This window comes from Suillus subaureus (genome assembly GCF_016647635.1).
Source record: "Suillus subaureus strain MN1 chromosome Unknown BJ212scaffold_136, whole genome shotgun sequence".
Lineage (NCBI taxonomy): Eukaryota > Fungi > Basidiomycota > Agaricomycetes > Boletales > Suillaceae > Suillus > Suillus subaureus.
Genome location: NW_024538692.1, coordinates 17,851 through 31,344, shown reverse-complemented (window position 1 = coordinate 31,344; position 13,494 = coordinate 17,851). Strand labels below are relative to the sequence as shown.

The 13,494-nt window shown below is 43.5% G+C and overlaps 2 protein-coding genes across 2 annotated transcripts; one reads left to right on the top strand and one right to left on the bottom strand.

The window, feature by feature from the left end:
• Window positions 1–2,522: 2,522 nt before the first annotated feature.
• Window positions 2,523–2,882, top strand: BJ212DRAFT_1287936 (uncharacterized protein; the record flags this gene model as incomplete). Its single annotated transcript, XM_041332017.1, has 1 exon — window positions 2,523–2,882. A coding segment is annotated over one exon (360 nt), but the record flags the coding sequence as incomplete, so codon positions are not given.
• Window positions 2,883–13,290: 10,408 nt separating this feature from the next.
• Window positions 13,291–13,488, bottom strand: BJ212DRAFT_1287928 (uncharacterized protein; the record flags this gene model as incomplete). Its single annotated transcript, XM_041332015.1, has 1 exon — window positions 13,291–13,488. A coding segment is annotated over one exon (198 nt), but the record flags the coding sequence as incomplete, so codon positions are not given.
• Between the last annotated feature and the right edge of the window lie 6 nt (window positions 13,489–13,494).

Below are 13,494 nucleotides of genomic sequence, written 5' to 3'. Positions count from 1 at the left end.
CATTTACTTATGTTCTGTCTTACTTACAAATGTGTTTCCACATGCTCATACATAGTGTTAAGAACCATGCTCAAAGGGGAGAGAGACTGACTCAGAGGGGCTTGGCCTCAGCTCATATGCTGTGCCCCTTACCCGAGTATGTGCCCTGCATTTCAGAGGAAGTCCAATGATGGTCCAACAAAGTCCAGAGGACTTCCGGAGGCTGGCTACTCTGGTGGAGAGTGTGGGAGGACTTCCGGAGGAGTGTGGGAAATGTCCAGAGGAGCGCGGGAGAGTTCCGGAGGAATGCAGGAAATGCTCAGGAGAGTTCCCGCTGCAAGGTAATACTTCTACATGAAATCAGGATGGAAGGATAGGAGGTCTGGAGGACAGGAGGACAAGATGTCCGGAGGTCCAGAGTATGGAGGACAGGAGGTCCGGAGGTATGGAGGATGGAACGTCTGAAGGTACGGAGGGCGGAACATCTGAAGGACAGGATGCCCAGAGGTATGAGGGACAGGACGTCCAGAGGTACAGAAGACAGGAGGTCTGGAGGTCCAGAAGGAATAGGGGCTACATTGGATGAAGTCCAATGCAGAAGCAAACAGAGGTAGACTACCCTAAGGGAGAGTCGGAGGGACAGGAAGTGGACCTAAGTCCAGAAAGAGGGTAAGTGCCAGAAAGGCAAGACTCTAGCCTAGGGAAACAATCCCTAGACTTGGGACAGAGACATAGGGGACAAATCCAAAGGTCCAGAATTCTGGCCTAGGGAGTCCATCCCTAGGCCTTATGGAAAAGGACGAGACTCAGACAGACTGAAGTCCGGAAGATGATTGGCAAGTAGAACAAGATCTAAGATGATATTCAGACTGAGGACTCTACTGTAGTTGTACAGGGGTTATATACTAGAGGCTATCTGAGAGGATCAGTAAGCAAAGGAGTAAGGCTATGTATGAGCATGCGGAAACACATTGGTAAGTAAGACAGAACATAAGTAAATGAACTTGGAGATGAAACTAGTACAAGGATCAATCAGCAAGACAGAAACAGAGATAACCAAGAACTGGAAAGGTGGAGATGCCTAAATGGGGATAGGTGCAGGATCTCAGATAGAGGGCAGGAATAGGTCCGGAGATAGTAACAGTTAATATCCGGAGGTCCGGAGATCTGGGGATCTGGAAGGCAGGGCGGAAACAGGACTGAGATATGTGAGGTGGTGGATGTAGTCCAGAATCTGAGAGGAGGTAAAGTCCAGATGTCTTGCTGGACGGAATGTGCATAGGGTGGACAGGATAGGGGATTCAGGAATGAGTTGGATATGGGGTCTGGAAACAGGTCCGGAAAGCGTGGGAATATGATGGGATCTATGTCTGGCATACAGGATATGACACATAGCCTTACTCCTTTGCTTACTGATCCTCTCAGATAGCCTCTAGTATATAACCCCTGTACAACTACAGTAGAGTCCTCAGTCTGAATATCATCTTAGATCCTGTTCCACTTGCCAATTATCTTCTGGACTTCAGTCCATCTGAGTTTGTCCTTTTCCATAAGGCCTAGGGATGGATTCCCTAGGCTGGAATTCCAGACCTTCGGATTTGTCCCCTATGTCTCTGTCCCAAGTCTAGGGATTGCTTCCCTAGGCTGGAGTCTTGCCTTTCTGGCACTTACCCTCTTTCCGGACTTAGGTCCACTTCCTGTCCCTCCAACTCTACCTTAGGGTAGTCTACCTCTGTTTGCTTCTGCATTGGACTTCATCCAATGTAGCCCCTATTCCTTCCGGACCTCCGGACCTCCTGTCTTCTGTACCTCTGGACGTCCTGTCCCTCATACCTCTGGGCATCCTGTCCTTCGGACATTCCGTCCTCCATACCTCTGGACCTCCTGTCCTCCATACCTCCAGACCTCCTGTCCTCCATACTCCGGACCTCCAGACATCCTGTCCTTCCATCCTGTTTTCCTGTAGAAGTATTACCTCGCAGCAGGAACTCTCCTGAGCATTTCCTGCATTCCTCCGGAACTCTCCTGCACTCCTCTGGAAGTCCTCCCGCACTCTCCACCAGAGTAGCCAGCCTCCAGAAGTCCTCCAGACTTTGTTGGACATCATCAGACTTCCTCTGAAATGAAGGGCACACACTCGGGTAAGGGGCACAGCGTACGAGCTGAGGCCAAGCCCCTCTGAGTCAGTCTCTCTCTCCTTTGAGCATGGTTCTTAACACAAACCATTGTATCCAAGATGGTCTAAGGACCTTGGAAATGGGTATGCCTCACTGAAGCCACAAGAACGCTCCTGCCATGCCACCACCTTCACTGAGGGCATCATAATCAAAGCCTTTATTGATGCACACTACCCATATTCCCCTGAATACATCTTCTTTGATTTGCATCAGTGCTTCTGAGTGTGTTGTTGGGCCCATCTCCAACTTCCTAATAGACAAACATGTGGCTCAGTTTTTTCTCTGAGAGAAACCTGACAAAATGCTCAATGTGCATGCAATGTAAAGGCATGTATGTGACTTGATTTTATCTGACAATCTTACTAATATTTCATACAGCTCTCTATCAAAGGAGGATTGTACTTTGCTGAGGTACTTTTTTTCTTTGAGCTTAGATCAGACCACAATACACAAATGCTCAAACCTCTCACTCTTGTTTCTCTGTACTCCACTCCAGACCGGACCCTTTTGCAAGAGTTGAACGACACATTTTACACCTGCAAGCATCAAGGGGAAGCAGGGCTAAGGGTAGTTCAGGTGACAACTTTCTTGTCTGTTGTGTCAATGATTCCACACATGCTAGCAGGAGAGGAAAGATTTTGTATGTTTGAGAAGCCTGGGATGGATCTTGCAAATCTAGGAGGGATCCTTTGGGATGGGGGTGACAAGGATAATCAACCTACCTAGTTTGCACGCATCAATCAATGTTTGTTCAGTGGCACAAGAAAGTTGTATGATTCCATCAGAAAAAAACAAAGTGACTATGCTATGTATCCAATAGTACCTGTAGCTCTTCTTTCATCTTTTGTACAGCTTGAAAACTTTTATCTGTTCCAGAACAGTCATACCATCTTGCATCTTCCTCCTTTGTGAAATATTTCCAGTTTGCTCTACACAACAATGAGCACACCACACAACGATGGCCCATACCAAACACATTTCCCAATTCACCTGCATGATTTGAACCACTACCAGCACAATCCACACCATCATTTTCGCGATTTATGCCATCACCACCACCAGCAAAGGCCCTATGAGTTCTCTGAGTCACTTCTCCCATCTCCAGAGTCAATACACCTCACATTACATGAAAATGACCTGAGGGAACATTTCTCTCATAGAGATAGATCTGTGTCTCATGAGTTTGATAGTTATTATCCAAGTGTGTGTGTTTCTATTGATTTACATATTTAATGGTACCCCTAACTAGGACCCCAGGATACTACATCTCACAGTGGAAAATCATTCACAGAAAGCTCATCTTCATTATTGTGTCATCCTCCTGGCTTCCAGTCCAACTTTGTGCATGCATATAGCCAGTGAGGTAGTGCATATATGCATGCTAACTCCAGCGAAAATGAGGCATCTATGCTGAAGAAGGAGAATCACGCTCTAGAGCAGAAGATTATCAAGCTTGAGCAGCAAGTCATATCTCTTGAGGGCAAACTTGAGATATCAAGGTGATTGTTTTTCTTTCACATTGTCACATCCAAAACTGATTATACTCTTCTCTAGTTCTAGATACAAGCAACTCCTGGAATGCATTGGCTCTCTTGGCATCAGCACACCCACGGACCCCTTTACTGAAATGTTGAAGATGGTGCATGAGGCCAACATACAGATCCCAGTACATTGTGAAGATGACTATGATGGTGTGTACTACTGGTTCAAGAGTGACTGGACAAAGGAATATATGGGTGGTCATGGTGTCCTCAAAGTCAAGCGCCCTGATGGCACTGGCTCCACATCCTATCTTGTCAATGAAGATGGTTTTGTCATGTTAGAGGCCATCCAGCAGAAAATGTGTGAGACTCTCCACACACTCTGGTTTACATTGCTCAGATTTTGGCATGCACCTACCTCATGGACAAAGATCAACATACTGGCCCTTGAATTTGTTCGACTTTTGATGCGGAAGGCATTTGTGCACTTTCACTTGTGCAATTCTGACTGGAAGACCAATCAATTTGCTATCCGACATTACCCACAATGGATACATAGGCCAAAGGAGCTGGGTAATACTGGCACACAGGAGAAGGTCATCAAACAGGAGAGCTCTCACAAAATGTTAGTATGCACAGCATCTGCAAAATCAAAGCAACTGCAATCCATCACCATATCACCATCCACAACACATCCAAAGAAGAAGGAGGACCATGAGACATCCTACAATAACAATAGACTACTGGCACCATCGCAGTCTACTCTTGCCAGCACTGTGCTATGTGCTATCAAGGTGATGTTGAATTATTTGTATTATTTAAATGGCAACTAATTGTTTCTAGATTGTCAACCCACTGACAGGTTTGTTTAAAACAAAGTTGGAGACTCCATCTGGCATTATCCCTACTGGCGTGATGCCACCTGCCACTGCTTTCTCCTCAACAAATGACCTCATTGCACATATGGCAACTGTGAGTATGAATGACATCAATGATGTTGCTGTGCCTCTGACTATTGAGGCCAAACACTTGTTTATCCAGCTTCTATCAAATTCTATTCTGGCTACAAAGGATACCACTACCCATACTACTCCAAATGCTGCAGTTGCCATCACTGCTGACTTCGATGCGGATTCCACAAAGGCTACCAAGAAGAACTTCAAGAAAAACCCAAATGCAACCAAGGAGACAAATGGTTGAGCAACTGCAAAGTAAATTTTTTTTTAAATAAACAATAGGCTATACTACAGTGACTTGCAAAACCATTACAATGTCTAGTACTTTTTCAGTATACACAATATAGCACCTATGCATGTGGGAATCATGCTTAGTGTTGCTGGGGGCATGTGAACTAAAAATGCTTGGCTACAGACTGACACTGGGATCACATGATCTGGCCAAGGGGATGTGAAGATATGCCTATTTCAAGACAGAGATGCCATTGTAACAGTTTTGCAGCTGTTGATATAGATGGTGGGATCTCAGTCAAATCAGAGGATGGTTACTGTTATTTGCTTATACAAATAGAAATATACATAAAAATATTATGTCTGAGTTTGAAATTGCTCCCATGCATCTTTATTCCCAACCATTGCTACTATTTCCTTAGGGGGATGCTCATACTCTGCAAGTCTCCTTTTGACAAGGTCCCAGAGATATTCCAATGGGTTAAGGTCAGAAAATTGTGCAGACCACACCATAGTCCTAAATTCCTGCCCATCTAGTCACTTCTTGACTTTTTTGCAGGTATGCTTAGGGTCATTGTCTTGCTGAAAGATGACATCAGAAGCATGAAGATAATAAAACTCCAGGAAATTCTGAAGTTTATCCTTCAAAATTTGAAGGTAAAGATCTCCATCCATTCTACCATCAATCTTAGCAGCATAGCTAACTTCTTCACAGGTCATACAGCCCCATATCACCACAGAATTTCCATTAAACTTGTCAGTTCCTTATACTAATCTGTCACTATGCCCCTCTCCTGACTTTTTCCAAGCCCATTTGCAACCATCTGACCCTAGGTAATTAATTTTGGTTTCATCAGACCATATGACCAACTTTCAGTCCTCCAAAGTCCAATTTTTGTGAGTATAGGCAAAGTCCAAGTGTGCTTTGCAATATTTGGCAGACAGTAGAGAGTGTTTGGACTTGACTACAGACCTCATCCCAGCTTTTCAGGTAGCAGCAAGTGGTACTTGGGTTTGGGGGCTAATTGACAATATTTGAAAAAGATTTGATCACTTGGATAGCAGTTTTTGCCTGCTGAGTGAAGATGAAACAAATAGGATGTCAAATATTAACTGAGGAAAGCTTGGTTGAATGACCACCAGTGAACTTTTGCAAGTAGGAACACTCTTTTTAATGAAGCTTGGAGATAGTAGTAGTGCTGACACCAGTTGTAGAGGCAATAGAGTGAATAGAATGACCAGCATTAAGCTGAAAGAGAATGGTATTCTTTTGAGTAGTAGAGAGAGATTCCATGGTGGTAATAATTAAGAATAAAGAAGCATGGGAGCAATTTCAAACTCAGACATAATATTTTTATGTATATTTCTATTTGTATAAGCAAATAACAGTAACCATCCTCTGATTTGACTGAGATCCCACCATCTATATTAATAGCTGCAAAACTGTTACAATGGCATCTCTGTCTTGAAATAGGCATATCTTCACATCCCCTTGGCCAAATCACATGATCCAAGTGTCAGTCTGTAGCCAAGGGTTTGTAGTCCACATGCCCCCAGCAACACTAAGCATGATTTCCATGTGCATAGATGCTATATTGTGTACACTGAAAAAGTACCAAACATTGTAATGGTTTTGCAAGTCACTGTATTCTTGTGGTTCTAATAGGAGTCTCTGTGCTATCGATTGGGTGGAGTCCAACATAGGTGGCACCAATGCTACATTCGAGAACTATTGGAGGAAACTTGACAAGGAGGAGAAGAAGAAATATCATGATAGGGTGGCACTCATCAAGACAGTGAGTGCATTGTGTATGAACTGCATTCCACTCTGACATCTGTCTACAGGCAAAAGCCTGTGCTGTCACCTCACCCATTGTCCATACCTTATGTCAGAGGCACTCCCTCTGTCTTAGCTTACCTTGAACATTTGGCTTAGCTCTTGTCGAGTCGTCTGTCATTAGAACTATATTAGTTCATAACAGAAGAGTGGTAGAAGTGATTAGAGCAACAGGAGAGAACACCAAGTACTAGAATTATAGAGATTCTGTTGGTCAAACTGAAAGTCAAAAAGTGTCTCAATGAGTCACCAAATTAAATTAATCATATTGTCATTTGATGACATAATTTCCCCACACTATAGGAATCAAACATAAAGCTTAGAAGCAGAGATTTCCTACACCTTCCTATGGCTTGGTTATATTCTCACACCCTGGCTCATAATAAAGCAATTACATGAACAGTCACAAATATTAAGACACTTTTTTGAGCCACTGTATATGTTTATGCTAATTTAATGAGTTTGAACCATCAGTTGCAGCCTTTGTGATTCATCAAAATGCATTCCTATGCAATAAGCCTGATTCCAGGCACTGCCTAGACCTGCACCTCATGTAAACTAACCCACCACCTGTGGACCTCAGACTGACTTCAGTGTGGGCCATCCCTGTACATGTGTGATGTTGGAAGCATACAGTACCTTGCATTTGGAGCCCCTAAGTATGGCTCCTGAGCTTCTTTTGAAGGCATCAGGCCCTTCCACTGACACAATGATCCAGTTATGGATCTGAGACACCCATGATGTTTTATTCATGGCAGGTTCATTGCCTTTCACCATCAATGTGCAAATATAAGTACCATGTCTTCAAGTCCTTAACAAATTTCCCTATAGGCTTTTATGCTGCCACTATTATGAGATCTGTGGGGTATATTCCCATTATGTTTGAGGCAGTCGGGTTCATTCCTGGTGCAGGTTGTAGTTGTCCAGACTTGGTACCTCTAAATTGATGGTTAGGCCCATCAGCTCTTAATCAGATTCAATTGTGGATCCAGGCCTGATCATAGGACAAAATTTTGACTGGTAGGGCCTGTGATTTCAATGATGTGTATGTGATATTGCCTTACAAAGATTGTGTAGACTGACTTTACTGCTAGTGGAATGTGAGACTGGCCTTGGACTGACCTGTCACATGTGGACCTTGGTCTGACACAATACATAGACTCTGACTGAGTTGCCACTTGCAAACATCAGATTGACTCATCAGCCTGATTTGCTGTATGAAAAATTCAGTTTGGTCCAGGGTCCAACCTTCTACCATTTGCAACAGCTCTCATTATTGTGGGTTAGATGAAAGTTGACAGTTCCTATGATATGTTTGCTCACCCTCACCCTATGTATACATACATATGTAATATATACAAGGTCCAACACTCCATTTTATATTAGTAGACCCTGATTCTATTGAATAATAGATGGTGAGCATCAATTGTAGCCACTGTGTTCTGTTGTCACTTCTGTTGCTGCTTCTGATGCTGCTGTCACTTATCAAATGCAACTTGACTAATCTGGGAACCCTAGCCACACCATTCAGGGAGTGATAAGATGCATTTCTGTAGGCTTTGTTGTGCCACCCTGAACTTCCCCCAAAGCACCATGCAAGGATCCACCATCAAGCTAACAGACCTTAGCCATTACTGGAATAAGGCAAGTACAATGCACAAAGATTGGCACCCAGAGCTCTATCACTGTGGAACCTGTAATAAATCCATGGACTGTTTTCCAGTGTTACGCTCACATCACCACATTATCTACATTCCTACTTCCTCAAAACCACTCTGCCAATTGTTATAAAACACAATGTATGCACTGTGGTACATGTCATTCTGTAAACACTTTAATGCACAGACCAGATAAAACTTATTTCAAGGGTCTGTGTATTTGTACTATCTGTGTGAGGCCTTTTTTGACAAGGTCTAGGAAAAATTCTATCCCTCCACTGATCATCTCCAAGAACAGCAGATACCCACATCCAACAAAATGATGTGCCAATGGTTCTCTAGCATCCTATTCTCATGGGCACAAGCAATGTATCACACCCACAGAATATCTCCTCTGGGTTCAACTTGTTGGCTACCAGGGCCTCAAATTGACCAACCAGCTTTGACCATATTTGGTGAGCATCCAATTTGTTCAATCTCCCTTTGTTATGAATGGTATCACAGATTTGGTAACTTGGTCGACATCATCTGAAACTGATCCTGTCATCTGATCACTTTATGGATCCTCACCCGACAAAACTGGGGAGCATATTAATTGGTCAAAGATGGACCTGAAGTCCAAACAGAGTAACATAGTCCAATGGTGGAGATAGATGAGACAAGCTGGCATAAGTGCCTGAGGATTGTTCTGGAACTGCTGGAATCCAATATCAAGAAGGCTAAGGCTGCTGCCAAAGCTGGTGCACAAGTTGTGGCTGAGACCAATCCACTGATGCCCATGGATGTGGATACCCAGCCCTCTGTTCCTGCAACTTCCAAGCGTCCAGCTGCAGATTTGTCACCCTGGTATCCAGGCAGTAAACTAACCAAGTGATCAGTCTTCTGTGCCTGCTAGATTGCAAAAACACGAACAACCCAAAATCCCCCAGGTGTGTTCATTACTTTTGTCCTGCCACTTGCTTATCCTGATGCTGGGTGCAGTCAGGTCCCAAAAATGCTGGCTCTTGCCATCCCTCTGGTCAGTCTTCCAGCTGCAACAGACCCAAAGGAAAGGAAAAAGACCAGGCTGTCAAGTCTGCAGTGACACCAGGATCTGACATCACTATGACATCATAGATGACATCATAGTATCCAACAGAATATTCCAGAAATTCCTGTGGAGCTATATAATATTATCATGACATCATATCCTGCATGTACATCTTGTGGAGTCTCTGGGAGGTCAAAGAATCAAGTAGATAAAGAAATGAAAGAAAAACATGAAGAAAATAAAGTAGAATAAATCATAAGACAGAACAAATCAAAATATAGGTTTTTTAGATAGGGTTTTGGTAGGCTTTTATCTTTTCTCCTTGGTTATTTTTAGTCAAAGTAAATAAGCCAAAAGATAGGCAATAACCTAAGCTTTTGTATGACCGTCAACTTGGACTAGGTCAATATATGATTTATTCATTATGTTTGACTTTTTCTTCAACACACCATATTTTTGCATAATTGGAGCATGCAAAGTGAAATATTGCACTTGACTCTATACTCAAAGCACTGTGTAGTCTGAGGACTAAGCTAACAGACTATGGAAACATGAGATGATATGTCATATATATGTTCTACATGATTCCCAAATCATGCAGGACACCAGTGTCTTTGTGGAGTAATAGGTGGATCATCAGGCCCCATGAGGAGTCTGACAGTGATGGGACTGGCACCAAGGTGGTGGGTTTGGTGGGCCTTGGCTGTTGGGCTGCCATATCATAAATTGACTGGCAGGGGGGGCATGATCAAACTTCCATCTCTCTCTGATACACAAATCTGTGACTAGATACTCTGGTGTTGGTGAGATGTGGGGTCTAAATCTATGAAAGATGTGAAGATATGATTGAGTCTGACTCTCATCTATCAGATGTTCCTCAAAGTAAAATAACTGGAAGCAGTGCTGGCCTGCTTTCCTGGAGATAGATCTGGGTATCTAACCCTGGAAGTTCAAAACATGATGGGTCAAGGGAGGTGGTTTTGGGGCTGTCACAGCCAAGCCTCTCTTACTGGGTAACAGCAGCTGCAGAAAGAAATCAACATTTGGAGATGGATTTCAGTATGTTTCATGGTCATCACCCAGTGATAACAAGTGGGAGGGGAACAGGTGGCAGAATGTGCTGTCAGCAGCAGCAGATAAGGTCCAAGGGTAATAGACCAGGATGTTATGCTACAGGTACAGCCCAATGTTCATTTCTCTTTGGTCCCATTGTGGATAACACAACTTGGCTAGATAGTTGTTAGAATACCTAGCTGCTACACTTGCAAGCAAGAATGTTCGACCCAAGGGATCTGCTATCTAGTCAAATTCAACAATTAGTACTACACAAAGGGGTCAAAAGTCCAAGGGTCAGGGATTGAGTCCAAAGGTATGGGACAAAGTCCAATGTGTGGGAAATTGGGTCTGCAGGTGTGGAGATGTGGAGATGGTGGGAGAGTGAGGGAAAGGAAGGGAATGTGTTAGGACTAGCTTGGAGATGCTAGGGAATGTCAGTTGAATGAGTAATAATAGTTTCGGGTCAAGAAGAGCAGGTCAACAGGTATATTGCAGGGGGTAACTCTAAGGACAGGTATGGGATGACCAGTATTGGGGATTTCTCTCTCTTACTAAGTGGTGATTGTAATTCTGGTCGCCCAACCCTATATAACTAACTATGTGAAAATCCAGAGTCCATAGGTGAAAGCAGTAGCAAAAATGCAGGTCCAATAATATGTAGGTAAAAGGCCATGAGGTACTGCAGCCAGTGGGAATCCATATAATAACAATGTCTACTCAATCAGTAATGGGAAATAACTGACTACACACCAGTGGGGATAGGTGTGACTGGACTAGACATGGTAGGACAAGTGTGCAGGATCTCTGAGTGGGTTCGATACATTAGAGATGCAGAGATGTGGAAAAGTGTCAGAGATGGGTAGGAGATGTGCAGACTGGGTGGGGATTGCAGAATGTGGTCCTAGCAGGCCAGCCTGAACATGATTGTCACACCATGTCAGGTCCACAATGACATCCATGCCTCCTAGCTGATCTAGCCCCCAAGCCAACATGTACTCAGCATCCTGGGATGTCAGATGTTTTCTTCAGGTATTTATCCACATTATCTAGACAGTGAGCTTTCAGCTACCAGATGTGACCACTGCTGGAAAGCATGAATCTGAAGACATGGTCTTGATGACAAGGAAGGCCAAGATTCAGATCATGAATGAAGTACACATTGTCAGGTCTTGGGCCCTTGGGTCAGAGATGCTTATATATGACTCCCAGAATTTTGACCATACCTGAAAGTTCTTGTTTGGCTCTGACTTCATCAAGAAATGTGTAGCCATGGGTGAGTTGGTACTACCACAATCCATCCTGGTTGTGCAGTACCCATGGATGCCAGTGTTTCTTCCTGGCATACCAGTCAGGATACTGTAGGCTGTCAAAGGGCATAACTGATTTTTCAGCCTCAGGACCAGTCCATCAGGACTTGTTCCTATGGGAGCTGGCCACTTATGTTATTGGCACAATGTTGCTTATGCTGGGTCTAAGCATTCTTTGGAAAGCACTTTGTGTTTATAGATCTTATTGTTGATGATGATGAGGGAGTTCCGTTGTACAGCAGTAAATGTGTGCTCCTTGGAATCATCGTAATTGAAAAATCAAGCAAGAATATGGTCCTTGAGTCGGGGTAAAAAATCCTATCCAAAATTAGATAGACTCAAATACTAGAGACTGATAGATACCTTCACTGTGAGGTCCTTGCAGTTCTTGTACAGCTAAGATGTGATGTCCCAGTATTGGCAGCATGAGTTGGAAATCTGATACTGGGTCTCAGGAGAACACTGTAGCAATGGCTCTGTTTTCAGAAAAACCAACTGACGGAGAAGAATCTTCTGCTTGTTGTGTAGCAGCCTTCTGTTGAAGCTTGTGAAGGAGTCGTTCATGGTGCTGTTGTTTTGCGATACCCTGTGCAATTTTGATCTTGTGAGTGCAGGCATAAAAGCATTTCACATGGCGATGCTCCAGCTTGCCCTGCAATCAAAGCTAGAATCTTAAGTCAAGAGGAGATAATTGCATTAGCACACCACTTGGGTTGAAAAATTGTCAGTTGTCCTGAACAACCAATTAACTTCACATAGTCACCAAGCACATGCAACTTGTAGGTAGACATGTTGAAACTCATTGTCGAGTTCCCTTGGTGGTGTTCCTCTTCTTTGTCAGTACAGCTTTCAACTTCCCCTTGGCAGAATATGCAGGTTTATGGCACCCCCAAGCAGCGGCCTCTTTGGGTAGCTCTTGTGCCACAAATGAATCACATGTAAACTGCTTGAAGCGGTGGAGAGCTCATCCCAGCCTGGTAGTCGAGTTGTTGAGGAAATGAAGTATTGTTTTGGTGTGCATTTGAAGCTTTCCAAGTGCATGCCAGGTCGCAAGTTCAAAGAGTTAAGTCAAGAATGACTTCGTCGTGATCAGGTACTAAGCCCTCCATTACTGGAATACAACACTAGTTGAATCATTAGACAACTAACATGGTACTAAAGGCTGGATGGACCTGCAACAAGTCTTCATAATCTCTTGCAGCAAGTTTTGCAAGATTTGACACATTCCGACTGAACTTTTGAATAGTGTCCCTCCCAAATGTTGGCATGCAGTGAAATCTTCTAAGTATTAGTCTTTGGATGCATGAGAGCACAGAACTCACCTAGTATCAAACTGTGTCATAGTATCTCCACCAAATGCATGCAGAATCTGTAGTAGATAGGTGAGAGTTTCCCTTCCAAACACTGAGTTCGAATTCATGCATGAAGTTGGGCACAAACATTGAATGGAAGTCGAATCCAAACTGAGATAGTCATTCAGAAAATGCATTCTTTGATTCTATCAGCCAAAGTTCTCTTGACAACGTTTGAAACTTACACATGTTGGTACCAGTGATGTTGGCCCTAGCACCTTATCAATCACAGTGCTTCCAATGGCGTGTCCTTGGTAAATATCCAATCATGGACTCTCTTGATGGTACTCCTGCGTGCATGATTATCCAATTGTACATCCCTTTTATGCCACAGCCTATCCAGCTTCATCCTGAGGTCAGTAATCTTGTCTTGAGGAATGAGGCAGCATGGACAGGGAAATTTTCCCAGAAATTTAATGCATGCAAGAAG